Raw genomic sequence first — 27,043 nt, 5'->3', positions numbered from 1 at the left:
TTGTTTTGAGAAATTCATGACTTTAAAAGATGATACAATGTTTTATGACACAATTATTTCAGTTCCAAGGCCAGTCAGTCACAAATGCAGTTCTTCATTTCAAACACGCCTACTATCTAGCAAAACCTCCAACCAGGCCAAACTTCCAGGTCAACTGCAGCCTAAATAGTTCTGCAAAATCTGCGCCCCAAATGGCACCCGTTTCCCTATTTAGTGCACTACCTTTGACACTATATATAGGGAATGGGGTGCCATTTGGGATGCACTGGGCACTGGTCAAAATGAGTGCACTATATCGGGAATAGGGTGCCATTTGGGACGCAGATTTGCAGAACTATTTAGGCTGCCATTGACCTGGAAGTTTGGCCTGGTTGGAGGATTTGCTAGATAGTATGCTTGTGTGAAATAGGATGCACAGGAAGACAGAAATCTTGAATCTGTGTCCAGCGTAGTCTTTTGCTTGTGTAGTTAATTGCTTTAGGCGCCACTAAAGCGGGAGCCAGGTTTTCGGACTGCTAGCCCCGGTGAGAGAGAGGGCGGGCTGAATCTCCCCTCTCCCCCCCTACATTCATAGAACAGCTCAGGTTTTCCTTGGAAAGTATACACTGGTACCTCAGTTCCTCACACTGCACTGTCTGTCTGTTTCTCAGTGTATGTCTGTGCCACAGATCTCTATCTGAAGGAGCCTCTGGAGAGCATGTGGGACCTCCTTGTAGTGATGGGTTAAAGACACATACAGAAGGAGAGAAACAAGATAACCGCTTTAACTGCTTAAGTTAGCCACAGCACTGCTACTGCATTCTTTCTAGACCAAACATGCCATGATGTCTCCCCCACCCCGCTCAATTCAATTCAAAGAGCTTTATTGGCATGGGAAACATATGTTTACATTGACAAAGCAAGTGAAATTGATCATAAACAAAAGTGAAATAAACAACACAAGTGAACAGTAAACATTACACTCACAAAAGTTCCAAAGGAATAGAGACATTTCAGGTGTTATATTATGTCTATATACAGTGTCATAATGATGTGCAAATAGTTGAAGTACAAAAGGGAAAATAAATATAGGTTGTGTTTACAATGGTGTTTGTTCTTCACTGGTTGACCTTTTCTTGTGGCAACATGTCACAAATATTGCTGCTGTGATGGCACATTGTGCTATTTCACCCAATAGATATTGGAGTTTTATCAAAATGTGATTTGTTTTCATATTCTTTGTGGATCTGTGTAATCTGAGGGAAATTTGTGTCTCTAATATGGTCATACAGCTGGCATGAGTTTAGGAAGTGCAGCTCAGTTTCCACCTCATTTTGTGAGCAGTGTGCACATAGCCTGTCTTCTCTTGAGAGCCATGTCTGCCTACGGTGCCATTCTCAATAGCAAGGCTATGCTTACTGAGTGTGTACATAGTCAAAGCTTTCCTTAAGTCTGGGTCAGTCACAGTGGTCAGGTATTCTGCCACTGTGTACTCTCTGTTTAGGGCCAAATAGCATTCTAGTTTGCTCTGTTTTTTTGTTAATTCTTTCCAATGTGTCAAGTAATTATCTTTTTGTTTTCTCATGATTTGCTTGGGTCTAATTGTGTTGCAGTCCTGGGGCTCTGTGGGGTGTGTTTGTGTTTGTGAACAGAGCCCCAGGACCAGCTTGCTTAGCAGACTCTTCTCCAGGTTTATCTCTCTGTAGGTGATGGCTTTGTTATGGAAGGTTTGGGAATCGCTTCCTTTTAGGTGGTTGTAGAATTTAACGGCTCTTTTCTGGATCTTGATAATTAGTGGGTATCGGCATGCATTATTTGGTGTTCTACATTGTACACAGAGGATATTTTTCCAGAATTCTGCATGCAGAGTCTCAATTTGGTGTTTGTCCCATTTTGTGAAATCTTGATTGGTGAGCGGACCCCAGACCTCACAACCATAAAGGGCAATGGGCTCTATAACTGATTCAAGTAATTTTAGCCAGATCCTAATTGGTATGTTGAATTTTATGTTCCTTTTGATGGCATAGAAGGCCCTTCTTGCCTTGTCTCTCAGATCGTTCACAGCTTTGTGGAAGTTACCTGTGGCGCTGATGTTCTCTCTCTCTGTCTCTCTCTCTATTTTTACATCTCTCTCTCTCTGTCTCTCTCTCTCTCGATCCCAACCTAGTCTTCCATATACTGCACTTACACACATATCACTGCTTGCATTTTGGATGTTATATGAGGACAGTGTTATGTTCCTGACCTGTAAAGTAAAGTCTACGCCTCCTTTAGTGCTGGGTTGGCTGTCCATCCATTTCCCAGTTGTCATATAGGGGTGCTGCTGATAACCAAGAGGTTCTTAATACCAATGGTCCAACCGTCAACACTACTTATGTAACTGTGGAGGGAGTTGGCACAGGGTCATAATAGTTCCTGCAGCCTTTCCATGCAGATTCAGTGCTGTTCTTGTAAAGTTGAAACGTCTAGAAGCAACAACGGCTCAGCTGCGAAGTGGTAGGCCACACAAACTCACAGAGCGGGACCACCAAGAACTGAAGTGCGTAGCATGTTAAAATCTTCTGTTCTCGGTTGCAACACTCACTACCGAGTTCCAAACTGCCTCTGGAAGCAACGTCAGCACAATAACTGTTCGTTGAGCTTCATGAAATAGGTTTCTATGGCCGAGCAGCCGCCTACAATCATAAGATCACCGGAGCAGTGAAACGCTTTCTCTGGAGTGAAGAATCACGCTTCACCATCTGGGTTTGGCGGATGCCAGGAACACGCTGCCTACCCCAATGCATAGTATCAACTGTAAAGTTTGGTTGAGGAGGAATATTTCCAGTGAAGGGAAATCTTAACGCTACAGCATACAATGGCATTCTAGACGACTCTGTGCTTCCAACTTTGTGGCAACAGTTTGGGGAAGTTACTTTCCTGTTTCAGCATGACAATGCCCCCCGTGCAAGGTCCATGCAGAAATGGTTTGTCAAGATCGGTGCACTTGACAATATGATAAGAGAAAACTAGAGCCTGCAGGACTTGCTTTTTGGAGTGAGAGCAGAGCATCTCTTTATTATGGACAGACCTCTCCCCATCTTTACAACCATTGAATCTATATGTTTTGATCATGAACGTTTGCAATCTAAGGTAACACCAATTAATTTAGTCTCCTCAACTTGTTCAACAGCCACACCATTCATTACCAGATTCAGCTGAGGTCTAGACCTTAGGGAATGATTTGTACCAAATACAATGCTCTTAGTTTTAGAGATGTTCAGGACCAGTTTATTACTGACCACCCATTCCAAAACAGACTGCAACTCCATGTTAAGGGTTTCAGTGACTTCATTAGCTGTGGTTGCTAACACATATATGGTTGAATCATCATCATACATGGACACACAGGCTTTGTTTAATGCCAGTGCCAGGTCATTGGTTAAAATAGAAAAGACAAGAGGGACTAAAGAGCTGCCCTGCGGTACACCACACCCTACATGTTTGACATTAGAGAGGCTTCCATTAAGGTAAACCCTTTGAGTTCTATTAGATAGATAGCTCTCAATCCACAATATGGCAGATGTTGAAAAGCCATAAAACATACGTTTTCTCAACAACAGGTTATGATCAATAATTTTGAAGGCTGCATTGAAATCTAACAGTACAGCTCCCACAATCGTCTTATTATCAATGTATTTTAACCAATCATCAATCATTTTTGTCAGTGCAGTACATGTTGAGTGCTGTTTTATATAAGCATGAAAGTTTGTTGTCAATTTGTTTACTGAGAAATAGCATCGTATTTGGTCAAACACATTTTTTCCAACAGTTTGCTAAGAGCTGGCAGCAAGCTGATAGGTCTGCTGTTAGAACCAGTAAAGGCTGCTTTACCGCTCTTGGGTAGCGGAATGACTTTGGGTTCACTCCAGGCCTGAGGACAAAGACTTTCCTCTCGGCTCAGATTAAAGATATGACAGATAGGAGGGGCTATAAAGTCAGCTACCATCCTCAGTAGCTTTCCATTTAAGCAGTTAATGCTAATTCCTCATCAATCCATGAAGCCTTAACAATTCTAACAGTCAGTTTCTTAACAAGTGCATGTTCATCAATAATTGGAAGCATCAATTTCATAAATTCATCAAGTGCAGCATCTGGATGCTCCTTATTAATTCCATCAGACCAACAAATATTTTTTACCACATCCACAGTCACAGCAAAATATTTTGTATGATGCCTTATACACTATTTTAGGCCCAGTTTTTCTGGATATAGCCACTATATTGTGATCACTGCATCCAATGGGTACGGATACAGCTTTAGAACAAAGTTCTACAGTATTAGTCATGTATACTCCCCCTCCCGCGCTCGAGGTTGTCAGGCTGCTCATTATTACGCACACCTGTCAACATCGTGCGCCTCATCAGACTCATCAGACTCACCTGGACACCTTCACCTTCCTGATTACCTTCCCTAAAAATGTCACTCCCTTTGGTTCTTTCCCTAGGCGTCATTGTTTCTGTTACGTTGTTTCATGTCCGTACACTACTCTTGTTTTGTCCTTGTGTTATTTATTATTAAAAGTCACTCCCTGAACTTGCTTCCCGACTCCCAGCGTACACTTTACAGAATAACGCCTCACCAAATGGGAGCATCCCAATGGGAGTGTTTTTTGTTACTGTAGCATCCGGGTGTCGCTACCGGAGCAACTGGGATGCCTCAGCTGGCTCGTCAGGTTTCCACGTGTCATGCGGAGTGGAACAGGTGAACATAAGAGCAGACTCAGACGAGGAGACTGGGATGAGGTAACCAAGGTATTAATTGAAAAACAGGGGGAAGATGGGATGCAGGCCAAGTGAAGCTTGGGCGGAATGCAGGAAGCCAGGAAGCCAGGTGCAGAGGCTGAGGCTGGAGCGAGGGGAGTTGGGACTGGGTAAGCAGGTCCGGAGAGGAATCTAAGGACGCAGTGGAGTGGGGGGTCCACTGACGAGACATGGGACTGGGGCCAAAGTCAAAGTGGGCAGAACTGTAGTGGAGAGGAAAACAGCGTCAAGCAAGGGAAAACAGGAATAACACGAAAACAGGATCTAAGCAGGACCAAACGACTAAAAACCGCAGACTGACTGAGCAGGGACCTGGCAGCGTGGAAGTGGCAGGGCTGAGTATTTGTTGAGGTCTTGATTATGGAACAGGTTGCAGCTGGTGGGCATCTGCTCTGCCTCCAGCACACCTGTCTCCTCCCACACAATCACACACACCCACACAGAGAGGAAGAGGGAGTAAGCACTGGAGGAGAGGCGGCAGGTTAGGGAGACACAGGATGAGAAGTAGAGGACGTGGCAGGAGCAGATGTAACACAATGTCTCAGCCAGGTCGTCAGGTTTACAACACCCGGTTGCCCTGTAAAGTGTCCGTTGCCGTGTCTACCGAGGACACCTCAGCTAGCTCGTCAGGCTCCCTTGCCTCAGCCGGTTCATCAGGCTCCCAATGCCTCAGCTGGTTCATCAGGCTCTCCATACCTCAGCCGGCTCGCCAGGCCCCTGCTCTTCAGCCGGCTTGTCAGGCCCCCGCGCTTCAACCGGTTCATCAGGTTCCCACTCCTCAGCAGAAGTGATCGGCCTGCTCCTGGTCCCCGGGATCGTCCTTCTGGCCGGCGTCCTGCGGGTGGAGCCCCTCGCCAGGGAAGGGGTACTCCCCCTCTGGCACTCGAGGTCATCAGGCTGCTCATTATTACGCACACCTGTCACCATCGTTCCTCGCATCAGCGCCTCATCAGACTCACCTGGACACCTTCACCGTCCTGAGTACCTTCCCTATATATGTCACTCCCTTTGGTTCTTTCTCTAGGCATTATTGTTTCTGTTCCGTTGTTTCATGTCTGTACGCTACTTGTGTTTCCTGTTTTGTCCTTGTGTTATTTACTATTAAAAGTCACTCCCTGAACTTGCTTCCTGACTCCCAGCGTAAATGTTACAATTAGTAAAAATGTGATCAATACATGTGGATGATCTTGTTCCTGTAGTGTTTGTAAACACCCTGATAGGTTGATTAATAACCTGAACCAGATTACAGGCACTGGTTACAGTGAGAAGCTTCCTCTCAAGCGGACAGCTTGATGAAAACCAGTCAATATTCAGGTCCCCACGAAAGTAGACCTCTGTGTTTACATCACATACACTATCAAGCATTTCACAGATATTTTTTAGATTCTGACTGTTAGCACTTGTTGGCCTATAGCAAGATCCAAAAGGAAAAGCCTTTAGATGTGCCAGGTGAACCTGCAACCACAACACCTGAATAACACTTCAAATTATATCTTCTTTAAGTAGTACAGGGATATGGTTCTGAATAGCCCCCCCATAACCATTCCTGTTTCTTCTATAGATGTTATATCCTTGTATTGCTACTGCTGTATCATCAAATTAATTATCTTAGTGAGTCTCAGAAATAGCTATATATTATATATTAATGTTATCTGATGTTAGCAAGTTATTGATTTCACCAAAATAATTTCTAAGGCTACATACTGAATATTAAAATGGGATATTTTCAGCCCTTTCCTGGGTAGATTATCAGAGATAGACATAATATGGAAAATAGCAAACAAAACAAGATCATTTAAAAAAAAGAATTCAGCAGTCCATGAATCAGTTGGTGTGTGTAAGTGTGTGTGTGCTGCGAGGTTGGCACTATGAACCCATAGGCTTTGCTCTCTCACCCCTTCCAGGCTTTTGGGAGGGAGGGTGGACAATGAGCCTGTCATAGCGGATGTAATACAATACGCTCTGGCAGCTTTCATGTGTGAGCACTTATTGTTGGTTTCTCTTTATGTTCAGACCAAGTTAAGTCTGTTACTTGTGTTGTATCAGTGTTAAATTCAACCATTTAGTGATATTTATGTCATCTGGAAAGCAGATGCAATCCAAAATTGAACAATAGGTCTTTATTGGAAATGTCACGTTCTGACCTTAGTTTCTTTTTTTTTTATGTCTTTGTGTTCGGTTGGTCAGGGCGTGAGTTGGGGTGGGTTGTCTATGTTCTTTTGTCTAGGTTATTATTTTCTACGTGTTTGGCCTAGTATGGTTCTCAATCAGAGGCAGGTGTCATTCGTTGTCTCTGATTGAGAATCATACTTAGGTAGCCTTTCCCACCTGTGTTTTGTGGGTGATTATTTTTCCGTGTCAGTGTTTGGTCCACACTGGACTGTATCGGTTTTCATTTATTTCTCTTGTTCCTTTTGTTTTCTGTGTCTAGTTATATTTCATTAAAATATATTATGGACACTTACCACGCTGCTTTTTGGTCCGATCTCTCATACTCCTCGTCAGAGGACGACGAATTCCGTTACAGGAAACAGGTTTTGGATGAGTCAACATAATAATAATAATCAGTCCCTAATCAGACACACGCTAGCAGAAAATGTTATGCTTACTCTTGTTTTAGTTCAGGAATGCCTGAATAAGACATTGGCTATTCCAGGATCGCTTCTGAAGTTGCCAAAATCTCATTATTCTGTATTTGAATGTGTTGTGCTTGTCATGTGGTACAGTGAGTGAGCTCTCTCGTAAACTCAATGGTTTAGGGAGCTGTCAAGGTTTCCAGGGCAGGCTGGTTGACCATGAGGCTAAATGCACGTACACACCACATTGAGCTGTACTGTAGAGGACCTTCAAGTTAAACAGGTCAGTCAGGTTGTCAGTCAGGTCAATCAGACCGTGAGTCAGGTCGTCAGTCAGGTCAATCAGACCGTGAGTCAGGTCGTCAGTCAGAAAACAGAGGCAGTGGAAGCACCCAATCAGACCGTGAGTCAGGTCGTCAGTCAGAAAACAGAGGCAGTGGAAGCACCCAATCAGATCAGAGAGGGATCTTTTTTAGATTGTTAGATGTTTACTCAGAGTTTACTTTCAAGGACACTGAAGCTCAGTCTCCCATCAATACTGTAATCTTAACATACGAGTCCTAGAATGTATCGCCTGTAGTTACATCATACTCCTGTCTCTGTTACACTAATTCTCCACATACAGTATACATACAAACTCCTTGGTCAAAAGTGATTTTATTCTTATTTAATTAGTGTTTGGCAGTTGATGGACGTTGGGGCTCCCCTCATGTACCTTGCTTTCTAAGATAGTCCAGATCCTGAGCCAGGCCCTCCCATGCTTGATAGGGCTTGAAGTCCCAAATGGTACCCTATTCCCTAGTGCACTACATTTGACCAGGGAATTACCAAAACTAGTGCACTATAAAGGGAATAGGGTGTAGGGCCTGGTAACGTGAGTGTCAGCCCCCTTCTCTAAAGGGGAGGAAGGTATAGTGGTCAAGTAATTGTAAACATAAACATACCCTCCAAGTTTTTCCCAGAACCGCCTGAATGCAGGATTCATGGTTGTAGAAGTCTAGAGGTCTCTCCAGAGTTGTCCGCCAGCTAGGCACCCACTGCAGCCTCCTGGCAGCTTTACTCAGAGACCCGAGACTGAATCAAGCCATTCATACCTCCCTCTGCACAAAAATGGATTTGTTCACCCACCTACCCACTGTGATTATACTGTGACCCACCTACCCACTGTGATTATACTCTGACCCACCTACCCACTGTGATTCTTCTGTAACCCACCTACCCACTGTGATTATACTGTGACCCACCTACCCAATGTGATTATACTGTGACCCACCTACCCACTGTGATTATACTGTGACCCACCTACCCACTGTGATTATACTGTGACCCACCTACCCACTGTGATTATACTGTATTTGGTTAAATTTCTCACAGCTATCGTAAACCTCCTCTCCAAATGTCTAGAAGTCACTGTTCAAGTTTTAAGAAAAATATGATTATGTAACACTGGAATGTGGTTCTCAAGATGGACAACCAACCTGTGATTATTCTGTGACCCACTGTGATTATACTGTGACCCACCTACCCACTGTGATTATACTGTGACCCACCTACCCACTGTGATTATACTGTGACCCACCTACCCACTGTGATTATTCTGTGACCCACCTACCCACTGTGATTATTCTGTGACCCACCTACCCACTGTGATTATTCTGTGACCCACCTACCCACTGTGATTATTCTGTGACCCACTGTACTGTGATTGTGACCCGCCTACCCACTGTGATTATACTGTGACCCACCTACCCACTGTGATTATACTGTGACAAGATGGACAACCAACCTGTGGTTATTCTGTGACCCACCTACCCACTGTGATTATACTGTGACCCACCTACCCACTGTGATTATACTGTGACAAGATGGACAACCAACCTGTGGTTATTCTGTGACCCACCTACCCACTGTGATTATACTGTGACCCACCTACCCACTGTGATTATACTGTGACAAGATGGACAACCAACCTGTGGTTATTCTGTGACCCACCTACCCACTGTGATTATACTGTGACCCACCTACCCACTGTGATTATACTGTGACAAGATGGACAACCAACCTGTGGTTATTCTGTGACCCACCTACCCACTGTGATTATACTGTGACCCACCTACCCACTGTGATTATACTGTGACAAGATGGACAACCAACCTGTGGTTATTCACACAAAAAAACTAATTAGCACAGTAAAATATCTCCGTCAGTGGTTCTGTCTGTTCTCTCCCTGTAGGACACACACATTTTCATATTTTTCACACATCTTGATAAGCTTATTTATTCTGTATTGTGTGATAATAAACAATAGTCATAAAATCAGGCCTGAGGGATGGGGGGGGTGTTCCCTGGCAATATGCTCTGCCCATAGAAATGGAATTCTAGGATGGTTCTGACTGTGTCGTATTTAATAATTCTAGAATATATCTATGTTGTGCTCCGTGCAGACGCGTAAGCTGACCAAGTTAGAGCGGCAGAGGTTCAGCGAGGAGGTGGAGATGCTGAAGGGTCTGCAGCACCCTAACATCGTCCGCTTCTACGACTCCTGGAAGGACAACTCCAAGGGCCTCAAGTGCATCCTGCTGGTAACCGAGCTCATGACATCAGGCACCCTCAAAACGTGAGTTTGTCTTTCCTGCCCCAACCTGGCCTCAATCATCGTTGTAGTAGAGGAGACTGTTGTGCCTGTTTTGTCCCATTTGTTTTATTTCCTCTACAAATACCATTTCAATATTTTCTATATTATTTTCTATATTTTATCGTGATTATAGAATCTTGATAGAATTTTTTTTTACCCATCCTTGTTTTCTATCTGAACTTCTGACAGTCCTCTCTGGTTTGGAATGTACTGGTCTGGCCTGTACTCTTTTGGTAATGCATCCTGATAACATGTGTTTATTGCAGGTACCTGAAGAGGTTCAAGGAGATGAAGCTGAAGCTGCTGCAGCGTTGGAGTCGGCAGATCCTGAAGGGGCTCCACTTCCTCCATACCCGCACCCCTCCCATTATCCACAGGGACCTCAAGTGTGACAACATCTTCATCACCGGCCCCACCGGCTCCGTCAAGATAGGAGACCTGGGCCTGGCCACACTCAAAAGTGCCTCCTTTGCTAAAAGTGTCATTGGTGAGTGTTTAAGAGTTTATTAACTAACTGCAGTCATCTATTTTTATGGATTAATTTCATGTTTAGGGTTTTTCTAGTTTAGGGCCTTCCAGTGCTCTAACTATATAATCATTATTAGATCACTGTGCCACAGATTACAACCCTATGAGGCATGTCCTGTGCAATCAAACGTATCTTTCCTAGAGAAGATGTGTGTGTACATCTGTGTGTGTGTGCGTGTGTGTGTGTTCTTGTGACTGGTGTTGACTTGTCTCTCTCCTCTCCTCCAGGTACCCCAGAGTTCATGGCTCCAGAGATGTACGAGGAGAAGTATGATGAAGCTGTGGATGTCTATGCCTTTGGGATGTGTATCCTGGAGATGGCCACCTCAGAGTACCCCTACTCCGAGTGTCAGAACGCAGCCCAGATCTACCGCAAAGTCACCAGTGTGAGTGGAAATATATATTCCATTAGGCAGACCCTTTTATCCAAAGCGACTTTCGCATATACTCTCCGAAAAAGGATTCCAAAAGGGTTCTTCAGGTTTCCCCATAGGAGAACCGTTTTTGGTTCCAGGTAGAACCAATCCTTTTTTTCCTAAGAGTGTACATTTATGGTATGGGTGGCCCCAGTGGGACTCAAACTCAAAACCCTGGTGTTGCAAATGCCATGCTCTACAATCCTGCAACACAGGACCATGGTCCTACATAGACTGGGACTCTCCTCTCTCCATGCAGGGTTAGTCAATAACGTAATTGTGCACACCTGTTCACTCTCTTCCTCTTGCACCATGGAAGAGAGAAAATAACTATATGAATGTCCTAGATGTCTGGAGAAAGGGAAAAGTCTACACGGGTTTCCTTGGGATGTCCCAACTTTGATGTCACCCCATTGAAGTTGATATTTAAAAGTTAAGGTAAAGGTTAGGTAAGGGTTGGGGTTAACGTTAAGGTAAGGACGTCCCAAGGATTCTGGATTGCACTAACCCTGGAAGAAGCCTTGATGTTAGACTCCACTCTCCAGATGGAACTGAGGTGGCCATCTCCAGGATACATACCCCTATGGCCACAGCTGCATCATACTTCTCCTCATACACCAATTTATGAAAGCACCATTTTTAAAATGCTTTATTAATTTAAAGTTGTGTGCATTATCATGTTGTAGCCTTACCACCATCTCTATTCTCATCTGCAATTTTGACTCATAATATCTGATATTTAACTCAGTGATTCTGAGCTCGTTCTACGCTTCTACCTTTCCAAAGATCTGACTGGCTGCTCACACTCAACATGAGCTTTATTAGAAGATTCCATTTCCTACAGACCATGATGACATGGTGCTAGTTACCAGGGAGACAGATGACATGGTGCTTGTTACCAGGGAGACAGATGACATGGTGCTGGATACCAGGGAGACAGATGACATGGTGCTGGTTACCAGGGAGACAGATGACATGGTGCTGGTTACCAGCAAGACAGATGACATGGTGCAGATTACCTTTTCAGAGCAGCTCACAGTCAAGACATTTCTAACTGACTCTGATTCCAACATATTATCAGTAATTTTATAGCAGATGAAACATACAATAGAACTTAAAGACCTCTCCCTTCTACCAGAGAGATGCAGCTAATGGTGCCTTTAGAAAGCAGTCACACCCCTTTACTTTTCTACATTTTGTTCTGTTACAGCCTGAATTTAAAATTGATTAAATTCAGATGTTGTGTCACTGATCTACACATAATAATAAAATATTTAAAATAAATAGGACATGTAAAGCTGTAATGTCTTGAGTCAAGTATTCAACCCCTTTGTTAAGGGATGCCTAAATACGTTCAGGAGTAAACATGTGCTTAACAAATCACATAACAAGTTGCATTCTGTGTTCAATAATAGTGTTTAACAGGATTTTTCAGAGATGACTACCCCATCTCTGTACCCCACACATACAGATAATTATAAGGTCTGTCAATCGAGTAGTGAATTTCTAGCACAGATTAAACCACAAAGACCAGGGATGTTTTTCAATGCCTCGTAAAGAAGGGCACTGATTGGTAGATGTGAGCATGGTGAAGCTATTTATTAAGCTTTAAAGCAGTTAGAGCTCAATGGTTGTGATTTGAAAAAACTGAGGATGGACCAGCAACATTGTAGTTACTCCACAAACTGTCATTAAGGCTAGTAAAAAGAAGGAAGCCTGTACAGAATAAAATTTTTCCAAAACATGCATCCTGTTTAAGGCACTGCAAAAAATGAACTCTTTGTCCTGAATACAAAGTGTTTTGTTTGGGGCAAATCCAACACATCACTGAGTACCACTCTTCATATTTTCAAGCATGGCGGTAAATGTAACCATGTTATGGGTATGCTTGTCATCGGCAAGGACTAGGGAGTTTACGATAAGAAATGGAATACAGCTAAGCACAGGCAAAATCCCAATGAAAAAAACGGGTTCAGTCTTCTTTCCAACATTTGAGTAATTTAGCAGATGCTCTTTCCAGAGCTACCTACCATTAGTGCATTCATTTTAAGATAGCTAGGTTGGACAACCACATATCACAGTAAGTAAAATGTTCCTTAATAAAGTAGCTATCATCAAAGTCAGAGCTAGAAAGGGTTGGAAGTATTATTTCACCACAGGCTTTCGTGTTCCTTGTTTCTGGGGGGAGGGGGACATTCTGTGGGATTATTGAAAATACTCTGAAGAGGTAGGGTTTCAGATGTTTTCAGAAAAAGATGGACATGGACTCTGCTGTCCTAGCTTCTGGGGGAAGCTGCTTCCACCATTGGGGTGCCAGGACAGAGAAAATATTGGACTGTGCTGAGCGGGAGCTGCCCTCCCTTAGGGGTGGGAGGGCCAAGAGACCAGAGGTGGCTTGGGTTGGGGTGGAGGGTTTGAGCATAGCCTTTAGGTAGGGAGGGGTAGTTTCTCTTGCTGCTTTGTAGGCAAGTACCAGGGTCTTGTAGTGGATGCGAGCTTCGACTGGAAGCCAGTGGATTGTGTGCGGAGGAGTGGGGTGACATGGGAGAACTTGGGAAGTCTGAACACCAGGTGGGCTTGCAGCATTCTGGATAAGTTTTAGGGGTTTGATACCAAAAGCGGGGAGGCTAGCCAACAGCGAGTTGCAGTAGAATGACAGGGTGTTGTCCAGGGTCACGTAAAGGTTCTTTGCACTTTGGGAGGGGGACACTGGAGTTGTCAACTAGGAGTAGTTGAGTGTCATCTGCAAAGCAATGATAGGAGAGACCAAGTAAGGATATGACGGAGCTGAGTGACTTTGTGGATTTACAGTAGAGGAGAGGGCCAAGAACTGAGCCCTGGGGGACACCAGTAGTGAGAATACATGAACAGCACATATCCTTTAAGGGTCAAGAAGAAAGTTCTGTGAGAGATAGTGATAAGAGTTTGTCAGAGACAGCACGCTCAAGTGTTTTGGAAAGAAAATAAAGAGGGGATACTGGTCTTTAGTTTGATGTCAGAGGAGTAGAGAGTTGGTTTCTTGAGGAGGGGAGTGATTCGGGCCATTTTTAAGTCGGGGGGGGGGGGGGGGGCGCAGGGTCAGGGATGTGTTGATGAGGGAAGTGAGGAATGGGAGAAGGTCTCCAGAGATGCTCTGGAGAAGGGAGGAGGGAATGGGGTCAAGCGGGAAGGTTGTCGGGCGGCCAGACCTCACTAGTCGCACGATTTAGAGAGGAGGGAGTGGAAAGATGATAGGTCCTTCGGAAGTTTAGTTTTACTCCATTTTCACTCTGCTGCCAGCAGCCTTGTTCTGTAAGCTCGCAATGAGTCACTCAGCCAAGGAGCAGGAGGGGAGGGCCGAGGTGGCCGGGAAGAAAGGGGACAGTGGGAGTCGTAGGATGTGAAAAGAGAGGAGAGTAGTGTTAAAGAGGCAGAATTAGGAGACAGGAGGGAGAAGGATTTAGCAGAAGGGAAAGAGTAGTGGGAGAGAGAGAGACAAGATTGTGATGGTGCATGCCTATCTGAGTGGTTAGGGTTGGAGGAAATGGAGACAGAAAACAAAGTAGTGATCAGAGACCTGGAGGGGGTTGCAGTGAGATTAGTAGGCAAACAGCCTCTAGTAAAGATGAGGTCACACGTATTGCCTGCCTTGTGAGTGGGAGGGGACTGGGAAAGGGTAAGGTCAAGAAAGGCAAGGAGGGGAAAGAGAGAGTTGGAAAGCAATTGAATTGAAGGCAAGCATCGGGAGGGTGAAGTCGTCAAGTACGTATAGCGGTGAGCCATTATCAGGAAATTAGCTTATCAAGGTTCAAGCTCATTGAGAAACTCTAAGAGAACCTAGTGGGCAATATATGACAACAATGTTAAGCTTGAGTGGACAAGTGACAGCATGAAATTCACTTAGGTGAAATGAGTAGCCCTGTGCCATCACTGCGACGACCAATGTTCTTGGACTATGAGAAAATGTATTCTGATGGAGAGAGCAGCAGTGTTCTCTGTGGTGATCCATGTCTCTGTCAGGGCAAAAAGTCAAGGGACTGAAGGGCAGCATGGGCAGAGATGAATTTGGCGTTCTTGAATGTAGATCGGCAGTTCCAAGCGCTGCCACGGAGCAGGAATTCCACATGGGTTGTGCGGGCAGGGTATACGCTCCCCACCCCCCGCCAAGTGTCTGTAAAGCCTACAGAGAGAGAAGCGAACAGGTATAGAAAACACACACATAGTTGACAATGCTACAAAAGAGCTAACTGAGATCTGAAAATAACTATGTAAAATACTCAAGTGAATGAGTGGTGTGGAGCTTACTCTCTTCCCTTCCTCGAACAACTCGACAGAACAACTCGGTAGAACTGTCTCTGTTTCGGCGACGGTCTTAGTTTTGTAACACAAGTACTAATTGCTAATTGCCTTGCAAAGTTGAAGAGCACATCTCCTGGTACTTATTGCTGATTGCCTATAAGAGGATAAACCACTCCCCCTCTAATACAGCCACTGTTTACGAAAACAACAACAGTCACAAATTGCCTTGCCCCTTAATCTTGGTTGATGTGTCAACAATCATCTGCAAGTTAATAGCAGTCAGCAGTTCACACACCAAGTAGGCTCCTGGGAAGACAGGTAGCACTAGTTAGCAGCAAGACAGTATTAGACAACAACAGAAGACAAAAGTGATATTTATCACTGCTGGAGATATCAGGAGTCCTCTAGCTATAGAATGAAGTACTGGGAGACAAATTAACCTTTAAGAAGGACAATAACCTAAAACACAAAGACAAATCTCCACAGGAGTTGCTTACCAAGACAACATTGAATGTCCCTGAGAGGTCTACTTACAGTTTCGACTTAAATCTACTTGAAAATCTATAGCAAGACTTGAAAATTGCTTTCTTGCAATGATCAACAGCCAACTTGACAGAACTTGAATAATTATAAAAAAATAATAATGGGTGAATGTTGTACAAGAGTGTCACGTTCTGACCTCTATTTCCTTTGTTTTGTATGTAGTTAGTATGGTCAGGGCGTGAGTTGGGTGGGCAGTCTATGTTTGTTTTTCTATGATTTGGGTATTTCTATGTTTCGGCCTAGTATGGTTCTCAATCAGAGGCAGGTGTCATTAGTTGTCTCTGATTGAGAATCATACTTAGGTAGCCTGGGTGTCACTGTGTGTTTGTGGGTGATTGTTCCTGTCACTGTGTTTGTTGTCACAGGATAGGACTGTTTTGCGTTTTGACATTTCTTGTTTTTGTTAGTTTGTTCATGTGAAGTTATTTATTAAAACATGAATCAAAACAACCACGCTGCGCTTTGGTCCGCCTCTCGTACAGACGAACGTCATTACAGAATCACCCACCACAACAGGACCAAGCGGCGTGGTAATGGGCAACGGAAAAAGCAGCAGCAGGAGCAGCAGCAGCAGCAGTGGGAGAGGCTGCACTATTTGGAGAGATGGACTTGGGAGGAGATTCTAGACGGGAAAGGACCCTGGGCAGAGCCAGGAGAATATTGCCGCCCCAAGGCCGAGCTGGAGGCAGCAAAAGCAGAGAGGCGGCATTATGAGGAACTAGCACGGCAGAGTGGATGGAAGCCCGAGAGTCAGCCCCAAAAATTTCTTGGGGGGGGGGCTCACAGGGAGTATGGCTACGCCAGGTAGGAGACCTGAGCCAACTTCCTGTGGTTACCGGGGGGCTAGAGAGACCGGGCAGGCACCGTGTTATGCTGTGGAGCGCACGGTGTCCCCAGTGCGGGTGCACAGCCCGGTGCGGTACATTCCAGCTCCGCGTATCGGCCGGGCTAGAGTGAGCATCGAGCCAAGTGCCATGACGCCGGCTCTACGCATCTGGTCTCCAGTGCGTCTCCTTGGGCCGGCTTACATGGCACCAGCCTTGCGCACGGTGTCCCCGGTTCGCCTGCATAGCCCAGTGCGGGCTATTCCACCTCGCCGCACTGGCAGGGCGACCGGGACCATTCAACCGGGTAAGGTTGGGCAGGCTCGGTGCTCAAGAGCTCCAGTGCGCCTGCACGGCCCGGTCTATCCGTCACCACCTACACGCACCAGCCCTCCGGTGGCAGCCCCCCGTACCAGGCTGTCTCTCCGGCCCATCCTTACAGGGGCTCCCTCCTCTCCAGCGCTGCCGGAGTCTCCCGCCTCTCCGGCGCTACCAGAGCCTTCCTCCTGTCCAGCGCTGCCGGAGTCTCCCGCCTGTTCGGCGCTACGAGAGCTACTTAGTCCGGCGCTTCCAGAGCCTTCCTCCTCTCCAGCGCCGCCAGTGCCGTCCGTCTGCCCAGTGCCGCCCGTCTGCCCAGCGCCGTCAGTGCCGCCCGTCTGCCCAGCGCCGCCAGTGCCGTCCGTCTGCCAGGAGCCGCCAGTGCCGCCCGTCTGCCAGGAGCCGCCAGTGCCGCCCGTCTGCCAGGAGCCGCCAGTGCCGCCCGTCTGCCAGGGGCCGCCAGTGCCGCCCGTCAGCCAGGGGCCGCCAGTGCCGCCAGTCAGCCAGGGGCCGCCAGTCAGCCAGGGGCCGCCAGTGCCGCCAGTCAGCCAGGGGCCGCCAGTGCCGCCAGTCAGCCAGGGGCCGCCAGTGCCGCCAGTCAGCCAGGGGCCGCCAGTCAGCCAGGGGCCGCCAGTGCCGCCAGTCTGCCAGGGGCCGCCAGTGCCGCCAGTCAGCCAGGGGCCGCCAGTGCCGCCAGTCAGCCAGGGGCCGCCAGTGCCGCCAGTCAGCCAGGGGCCGCCAGTCAGCCAGGAGCCGCCAGTGCCGCCAGTCAGCCAGGGGCCGCCAGTAAGCCAGGGGCCGCCAGTGCCGCCAGTCAGCCAGGGGCCGCCAGTAAGCCAGGGGCCGCCAGTGCCGCCAGTCAGCCAGGGGCCGCCCGAGCAGCTGCCCCTCTGTCCCGAGCTGCTATCGCCCCTCTGTCCCGAGCTGCTGCCGCCCCTCTGTCCCGAGCAGCTGCCGCCCCTCTGTCCCGAGCAGCTGCCGCCCCTCTGTCCCGAGCTGCTGCCACCCCTCTGTCCCGAGCTGCTGCCGCCCCTCTGTCCCGAGCTGCTGCCGTCCCTCTGTCCCAAGCTGCTGCTGCTCCTCTGTCCCGAGCAGCTGCTCCTCTGTCCCGAGCAGTTGTCCCTCTGTCCCGAGCAGCTGCTTCACCTCTGTCCCGAGCTGCCCCTCTGTCCCAAGCAGCCCCTCTGTCCAGTGGGGTCATTGAGAAGTGTGGCCATGGTGAGAAAGCCACGGAGGCGGACAATAAGGCGGACTAAGACAATGGTGAAGTGGGGTCCGCGTCCCGCGCCAGAGCCGCCACCGCGGACAGACGCCCACCCAGACCCTCCCCTATAGGTCAAGGTTTTGCGGCCGGAGTCCGCACCTTTGGGGGGGGGGGGTACTGTCACGTTCTGACCTCTATTTCCTTTGTTTTGTATGTAGTTAGTATGGTCAGGGCGTGAGTTGGGTGGGCAGTCTATGTTTGTTTTTCTATGATTTGGGTATTTCTATGTTTCGGCCTAGTATGGTTCTCAATCAGAGGCAGGTGTCATTAGTTGTCTCTGATTGAGAATCATACTTAGGTAGCCTGGGTGTCACTGTGTGTTTGTGGGTGATTGTTCCTGTCACTGTGTTTGTTGTCACAGGATAGGACTGTTTTGCGTTTTCACATTTCTTGTTTTTGTTAGTTTGTTCATGTGAAGTTATTTATTAAAACATGAATCAAAACAACCACGCTGCGCTTTGGTCCGCCTCTCGTACAGACGAACGTCATTACAGAATCACCCACCACAACAGGACCAAGCGGCGTGGTAATGGGCAACGGAAAAAGCAGCAGCAGGAGCAGCAGCAGCAGCAGTGGGAGAGGCTGCACTATTTGGAGAGATGGACTTGGGAGGAGATTCTAGACGGGAAAGGACCCTGGGCAGAGCCAGGAGAATATTGCCGCCCCAAGGCCGAGCTGGAGGCAGCAAAAGCAGAGAGGCGGCATTATGAGGAACTAGCACGGCAGAGTGGATGGAAGCCCGAGAGTCAGCCCCAAAAATTTCTTGGGGGGGGGGCTCACAGGGAGTATGGCTACGCCAGGTAGGAGACCTGAGCCAACTTCCTGTGGTTACCGGGGGGCTAGAGAGACCGGGCAGGCACCGTGTTATGCTGTGGAGCGCACGGTGTCCCCAGTGCGGGTGCACAGCCCGGTGCGGTACATTCCAGCTCCGCGTATCGGCCGGGCTAGAGTGGGCATCGAGCCAAGTGCCATGACGCCGGCTCTACGCATCTGGTCTCCAGTGCGTCTCCTTGGGCCGGCTTACATGGCACCAGCCTTGCGCACGGTGTCCCCGGTTCGCCTGCATAGCCCAGTGCGGGCTATTCCACCTCGCCGCACTGGCAGGGCGAGCGGGACCATTCAACCGGGTAAGGTTGGGCAGGCTCGGTGCTCAAGAGCTCCAGTGCGCCTGCACGGCCCGGTCTATCCGTCACCACCTACACGCACCAGCCCTCCGGTGGCAGCCCCCCGTACCAGGCTGTCTCTCCGGCCCATCCTTACAGGGGCTCCCTCCTCTCCAGCGCTGCCGGAGTCTCCCGCCTCTCCGGCGCTACCAGAGCCTTCCTCCTGTCCAGCGCTGCCGGAGTCTCCCGCCTGTTCGGCGCTACGAGAGCTACTTAGTCCGGCGCTTCCAGAGCCTTCCTCCTCTCCAGCGCCGCCAGTGCCGTCCGTCTGCCCAGTGCCGCCCGTCTGCCCAGCGCCGCCAGTGCCGCCCGTCTGCCCAGCGCCGCCAGTGCCGCCCGTCTGCCAGGAGCCGCCAGTGCCGCCCGTCTGCCAGGAGCCGCCAGTGCCGCCCGTCTGCCAGGAGCCGCCAGTGCCGCCCGTCTGCCAGGGGCCGCCAGTGCCGCCCGTCAGCCAGGGGCCGCCAGTGCCGCCAGTCAGCCAGGGGCCGCCAGTCAGCCAGGGGCCGCCAGTGCCGCCAGTCAGCCAGGGGCCGCCAGTCAGCCAGGGGCCGCCAGTGCCGCCAGTCAGCCAGGGGCCGCCAGTAAGCCAGGGGCCGCCAGTGCCGCCAGTCAGCCAGGGGCCGCCCGAGCAGCTGCCCCTCTGTCCCGAGCTGCTATCGCCCCTCTGTCCCGAGCTGCTGCCGCCCCTCTGTCCCGAGCAGCTGCCGCCCCTCTGTCCCGAGCAGCTGCCGCCCCTCTGTCCCGAGCAGCTGCCGCCCCTCTGTCCCGAGCAGCTGCCGCCCCTCTGTCCCGAGCTGCTGCCACCCCTCTGTCCCGAGCTGCTGCCGCCCCTCTGTCCCGAGCTGCTGCCGTCCCTCTGTCCCGAGCTGCTGCTGCTCCTCTGTCCCGAGCTGCTCCTCTGTCCCGAGCAGTTGTCCCTCTGTCCCGAGCAGCTGCTTCACCTCTGTCCCGAGCTGCCCCTCTGTCCCAAGCAGCCCCTCTGTCCAGTGGGGTCATTGAGAAGGGTGGCCATGGTGAGAAAGCCACGGAGGCGGACAATAAAGCGGACTAGGACAATGGTGAAGTGGGGTCCGCGTCCCGCGCCAGAGCCGCCACCGCGGACAGACGCCCACCCAGACCCTCCCCTATAGGTCAAGGTTTTGCGGCCGGAGTCCGCACCTTTGGGGGGGGGGGGGTACTGTCACGTTCTGACCTCTATTTCCTTTGTTTTGTATGTAGTTAGTATGGTCAGGGCGTGAGTTGGGTGGGCAGTCTATGTTTGTTTTTCTATGATTTGGGTATTTCTATGTTTCGGCCTAGTATGGTTCTCAATCAGAGGCAGGTGTCATTAGTTCTCTCTGATTGAGACTCATACTTAGGTTGCCTGGGTGTCACTGTGTGTTTGTGGGTGATTGTTCCTGTCACTGTGTTTGTTGTCACAGGATAGGACTGTTTTGCGTTTTGACATTTCTTGTTTTTGTTAGTTTGTTCATGTGAAGTTATTTATTAAAACATGAATCAAAACAACCACGCTGCGCTTTGGTCCGCCTCTCGTAGAGACGAACGTCATTACAAAGAGACTTACCCAACAAGAGTCACATCTGTAATCAAAGGCCAAAGGACTTTATAACATGTATTGACTCAATATTTATTATTGTTTTGTTTTTCATAATTTTTGAATAAATGTTAGAATTTGTCTTCCACTTTGACATTACAGACTATTTTGTGTAGATCGTTAGAAAAAGACAATGAAATTCATTTTAATCCCACTTTGTAACACAACAAAATGTGGAAAATGTCAAGGGGTGTCAATACTTTCTTAAGGCACTGTATGTAGGTCATCGGGAAAGAGTTCAGAGTTCAGCCTTATCTCAGTGAGCTGAGATAAAGCAGGGCTTTACCTAGCAAAGACTTATAGATGACCTGGAGCCAGTTGGTTTGATGACAAATATGAAGCGATGGCCAGCCAACGAGAGCATACATGTGGCAGTGGTGGGTAGTATATGGGGCTTTGGTGACAAAATGGATGGCACTGTGATAGACTGCATCCAATTTGCTGAGTAGAGGTTGTAGAGGTAGAGGTTGTAATGGCTTTCTTCCTGGGAAGGAGAGGACCAAAGCGCAGCGTGGTGAGTGTTCATCTTATTTAATAATAAACCCAAACTGAACACTTCAAATTACAAAACAAAAAATGTGGAAACCGAAAAACATTCCTATCTGATGCATAGACACAAAGACAGAAAATAATCACCCACAAAAACAGTGAAACCCAGGCTACCTAAGTATGATTCTCAATCAGAGACAACTAACGACACCTGCCTCTGATTGAGAACCATACTAGTCCGAAGACAGAAAAACCACCTAGACACACAAAACATTGAATGCCCACCCAGCTCACGTCCTGACCAACACTAAAACAAGGAAAACACAAAATAACTATGGTCAGAACGTGACAGAAGTCAAGGATCGGTACGATAGTCAGTTTTACGAGGGTATGTTTGGCAGCATGAGTGAAAGATGCTTTGTTGCGAAATAGGAAGCCGATTCTTGATTTAATTTTGGATTGGAGATGCTTAATGTGAGTCTGGAAGGAGAGTTTACAGTCTAACCAGACACCTAGGTATTTGTAGTCCACATATTCTAGGTCAGAACCGTCCAGAGTAGTGATGCTGGAGGTGCGGGCAGATGCGGGCAGTGATCGGTTGAAGAGCATGCATTTAGTTTTACATGCATTTAAGAGCAGTTGGAGGCCACGGAAGGAGAGTTGTATGGCATTTAAGCTCGTCTGGAGGTTAGTTAACAAAGATTCCAAAGAAGGGCCAGAAGCACACAGAATGGTGTTGTCTGCATAGAGGTTGATCAGAGAATCACCAGCAGCAAGAGCGACATCATTGATGTATACAGAGAAAAACAGTCGGCCCGGTCAGGCTAGGTCAAATAATACATTTGCACAGTATTGTCTCTTATCGATGGAGGTTACGATATCGTTTAGGACCTTGAGCGTGGTTAAGGTGCACCCATGACCAGCTCGGAAAACAGATTGCATAGCAGAGAAGGTGCTGTGGGATTCAAAATGGTCGGTGATCTGTTTGTTAACTTGGCTTTCGAAGACCTTAGAAAGGCAGGGTAGGATAGATATAGGTCTGTAGCAGTTTGGGTCTAGAGTGTCTCCCCCTTTGAAAAGGGGAATGACCGCGGCAGCTTTCCAATCTTTGGGGATCTCAGACGGTACAATAGAGCGGTTGAACAGGCTAGTAATAGGGGTTGCAACAATTTCGGCTGATAATTTTTGAAAGAAAGAGAGGTTCCAGATTATCTAGCCCGACTTATTTGTAGGGGTCCAGATTTTGCAGCTCTTACAGAACGTCTGCTATCTGGATTTGGGTGAAGGAGAAATGGGGAGGATTTGGCGGGTTGCTATGGGGCTGTTGACCGGGGTAGGGGTAGCCAGGTGGAAAGCCGTAGAAAAATGCTTATTGAAATGTTCAATTATATTGGATTCATCGGTGGTGACAGTGTTTCTTAGCCTCAGTGCAGTGGAGAGCTGGGAGGAGGTGCTCTTATTCTCCATGGACTTTACAGTGTCCCAGAACTTTTTGGAGTTTGTGCTTCAGGATGCACATTTCTGTTTGAAAAAGCTAGCCTTTGTTCTCCTAACTGCCTGTGTATATTGGTTCCTAACTTCCCTGAAAAGTTGTATATCGCGGGGGCTATTCGATGCTAATGCAGTACTCCACAGGATGTTTTTGTGTTGGTCAAGGGCAGTCAGGTCTGGAGTGAACCAAGGGCTATATCTGTTCCTGGTTTTACATTTTTTTGATTCGAAGTAAGTAACTCGCTGAAATTGCATACATCCCACTGACAGAGGCGTTTTACCTCTCAGAGTGTAAGGACCGACGCCGGGGATAAGAAGCAGGCAAGGGGAGTTGAACATTTAATGAGGAACAGACAGGTAACAGGACAGGAACAGCTTCAGCACATGGGTTAACAAGGACATATGACAATCAATGCAGAAGCAGGAAACAGAGTGGGGAACCAGACAGATATAGGGAAGGTAATGACAGAGGTGATTGAGTCCAGGTGAGTCCAATAATCGCTGATTCGTGTGACGGGGGGAAGGCAGTTTTGCGTAATGATGATGGCAGGAGTGCGCAATGCTGGGGAGCCTGGCGCCCTTGAGTGCCAGGGGGGAAGAGCGGGAGCAGGCGTGAAACAGAGAGGGAGTCAGTAATGAAGGGACCCTCCACATTGAAAGCTGTGTTCTTGGGCTTTGGGCTTGAGCATACAGGGTGGTGACGCCACAGTGGGTTTGGTCAGGTGATGGTAGAATGATGTGTTTTGAAAATGACGTCTGCCTTCTGCACAAACATCGTCTCTCTCTCTCTTTCTAAGTGCAGGTTACTGTAGGTGTCGCTGATCGGTCGCTACTCACCATCCATAAAGTCAATGTTCCATAAACAACTAAGAGAACCTACTCGGGGGAGTCTGGGGCAATTACCTGTCAGATTACCACTGCTAGTCTGAACACGTTTTTAATATAATGTCACGTTTTAACATAATAAACTGTTCAATTCACAGGCAGAGATATTATGTCCACTGTGCAAGTATAGAGTGCATTATAACAGAGTCGGATCGAAAGAGAATACTCAATTGGTTTGCTTGCTTGTTCCGTTGTTAAATAGATAAGCCATAGGGTTATTGTAATGCTAGTGGAGGCCAATTGAAGAGCACTATCCTTTGTGTTCCTTACTTGTTATCAAGTATTTGGAAGAGTTGAAGGGATGTGGAAAAAGAGTCCTTTACAATCACAATGATCTCCAGATTATAGTGAAATTCAGAGCATTGGCGTTATGTAACACACTGTCACGCTGTTCCAATGTAATAACTGTGTTACAGTAGCTGATGCATTTACATAGAGAACCCATTGACATGTTGTTACTACTTCAAGGTGTGAAATGAGAGTATCACACCCTTAGATACACTCCATTCTTGCCATCCATAGTCTCACAGTTCGATTCTCTGTCTCAGAATAAATAGGTTATCAAGGAAACATAGGCAGGTGTCTGGCCCTTGGCAAATATTAAACTCAGAAGCCAAACATGACAAGTCAACATTGTTGCACAATTACAACAATGTAAACCAGTTAACCAACCAACCAACCAACCAAACAACCTTGATTTATCAAACCTTTTTATTTTAATGTCTGAATAAACATGGGGTAAGTTTAGGACAGCTGTGATGTTCACGTTAGCTGTTTAAAACGTGGGGATTTGTTCTGTTCTATTATTGAAACAGTTGCAAACCCATAATGCACTGCTCACCGAGTTGCACCGGCGTGGGTGATGAGAGAGGTCTGCATTCTTTCTGTAGCCATGCTGTCCTTTAAACAACAACACTAACATGAACAGATAGACAGTCTCTTTGGTCTGCCCTTTTCAACAACAACACTAACACGAACAGATAGACAGTCTCTTTGGTCTGCCCTTTTCAACAACAACACTAACACGAACAGATAGACAGTCTCTTTGGTCTGCCCTTTTCAACAACAACACTAACATGAACAGATAGACAGTCTCTTTGGTCTGCCCTTTTCAACAACAACACTAACATGAACAGATAGACAGTCTCTTTGGTCTGCCCTTTTAAACAACAACACTAACATGAACAGATAGACAGTCTCTTTGGTCTGCCCTTTTCAACAACAACACTAACACGAACAGATAGACAGTCTCTTTGGTCTGCCCTTTTAAACAACAACACTAACATGAACAGATAGACAGTCTCTTTGGTCTGCCCTTTTAAACAACAACACTAACATGAACAGATAGACAGTCTCTTTGGTCTGCCCTTTTCAACAACAACACTAACACGAACAGATAGACAGTCTCTTTGGTCTGCCCTTTTCAACAACAACACTAACATGAACAGATAGACAGTCTCTTTGGTCTGCCCTTTTAAACAACAACACTAACACGAACAGATAGACAGTCTCTTTGGTCTGCCCTTTTAAACAACAACACTAACACGAACAGATAGACAGTCTCTTTGGTCTGCCCTTTTAAACAACAACACTAACACGAACAGATAGACAGTCTCTTTGGTCTGCCCTTTTAAACAACAACACTAACACGAACAGATAGACAGTCTCTTTGGTCTGCCCTTTTAAACAACAACCTAACATGAACAGATAGACAGTCTCTTTGGTCTTTTCTGTTGCCAAGTGTCCCCTCCCTCCCTCTGTGTTTACCTGAAGGCAGAGCACAGTGCCATGCAGGCAGACTGGCAGGCAGTCTACATGGTGGCAGACATCATGGCCTCAGGGGGTTATCCAGCTCCTGGAAAGGACTGTTGTGGGTTCAGCTACTGGAAAGGACTTTTGTGGGTTCAGTACTGTAGTACTGTACTCATCATGAGGGAGGAAAGTCTGAGCCCAAAAAGTTTCTCAGGCAACATCTGAGGAAGCACATACTGTGACTGTATCTGCAGAAAAAGATAAAGATATGCACACCCAACTTCAGAAAAATTTATCAAAGAAAAAGGTTTTGTCCACAATTCTGTTTCCATGGTGATTTAATCAGACACATCAAATAAGAAAACGTTTCCATCCGATCTTCGTCAGGCCATGGTACCAGAGTTGCGGACATTCCTTTTTTCTTTGTATTCGTACATTCCCCTGTGGTACTACTATGTTCCCTTAGGTTACCATTGCCTTCTATTTTGAACCAAGCATGTAAATAAGCAATGCTAACCAGAATACTTCTCCTTACAGGGGATGAAGCCAGACAGTTTCTACAAAGTCAAGGTCCCAGAGCTCAAAGAGATCATCGAAGGATGTATCCGGATGGACAAAGATGAAAGGTATTGGGCTTCTCATAATATTCTTACATTACATAAAACATATGAGATATTACACATAGGGTGAAATGAACATTCCAGACATTATGCTAAGTAAATTATATATCAAATCCTTTGGCGTTTAGTTAAGGTGTCCAATTAAAAGGAGTTGATTGAATTGAATAGCTACAGTTGATGTTGGAAGTTTACATACACCTTAGCCAAATACATTTAAACTCAGTTTTTCACAATTCCTGACATTTATTTAATCCTAGTAAAAATTCCCTGTCTTAGGTCAGTTAGGATCACCACTTTATTTTAAGAATGTGAAATGTCAGAATAGTAGTAGAGAGAATGATTTATTTCAGCTTTAATTTCTTTCATCACATTCCCAGTGGGTCAGAAGTTTACATACACTCAATTAGTATTTGGTAGCATTGCCTTTAAATGGTTTAACTTGGGTCAAATGTTTTGGAAAGCCTTCCACAAGCTTCCCACCTCTAAGTTGGGTGAATTTTGGCTCATTCATCCTGACAGAGCTGGTGTTACTGGTTTGTTGGCCTCCTTGCTCACAAACACTTCTTCAGTTCTGCCCACACATTTTCTATAGGATTGAGATCAAATCAAATTTATTTATATAGCCCTTCGTACATCAGCTGATATCTCAAAGTGCTGTATAGAAACCGAGCCTAAAACCCCAAACAGCAAGCAATGCAGGTGTTGAAGCACACCTGAAGGTGATCAAGGTTTTGTGATTGCCACTCTAATACCTTGACTTTGTTGTCCTAAAGCCATTTTTCCACAACTTTGGAAGTATGCTTGGGGTCAATGTCCATTTGGAAGATCCATTTGCGACCAAGCTTTTAACTTCCTGACTGATGTCTTGAGATGTTGCTTCAATATA

General features: G+C 47.0%; 1 protein-coding gene across 1 annotated transcript in view; it reads left to right on the top strand.

Moving 5' to 3' along the window:
* LOC118943833 (uncharacterized) overlaps nucleotides 1–27,043 on the top strand; it is a 78,116-nt gene that overhangs the window by 12,915 nt on the left and 38,158 nt on the right. Inside the window, exons 2-5 of the mRNA XM_036959913.2 lie at nucleotides 9,802–9,974; nucleotides 10,259–10,479; nucleotides 10,749–10,906; nucleotides 26,075–26,163. Of these exons, the coding sequence (XP_036815808.2) occupies nucleotides 9,802–9,974; nucleotides 10,259–10,479; nucleotides 10,749–10,906; nucleotides 26,075–26,163 (641 nt within the window). The remainder of the gene's footprint in view (nucleotides 1–9,801; nucleotides 9,975–10,258; nucleotides 10,480–10,748; nucleotides 10,907–26,074; nucleotides 26,164–27,043) is intronic.

Source organism: Oncorhynchus mykiss, chromosome 23, assembly GCF_057628025.1.
Source record: "Oncorhynchus mykiss isolate SJ-2025 chromosome 23, ASM5762802v1, whole genome shotgun sequence".
Taxonomy (NCBI): domain Eukaryota; kingdom Metazoa; phylum Chordata; class Actinopteri; order Salmoniformes; family Salmonidae; genus Oncorhynchus; species Oncorhynchus mykiss.
This window is presented reverse-complemented; position numbering and strand designations above follow the sequence as displayed.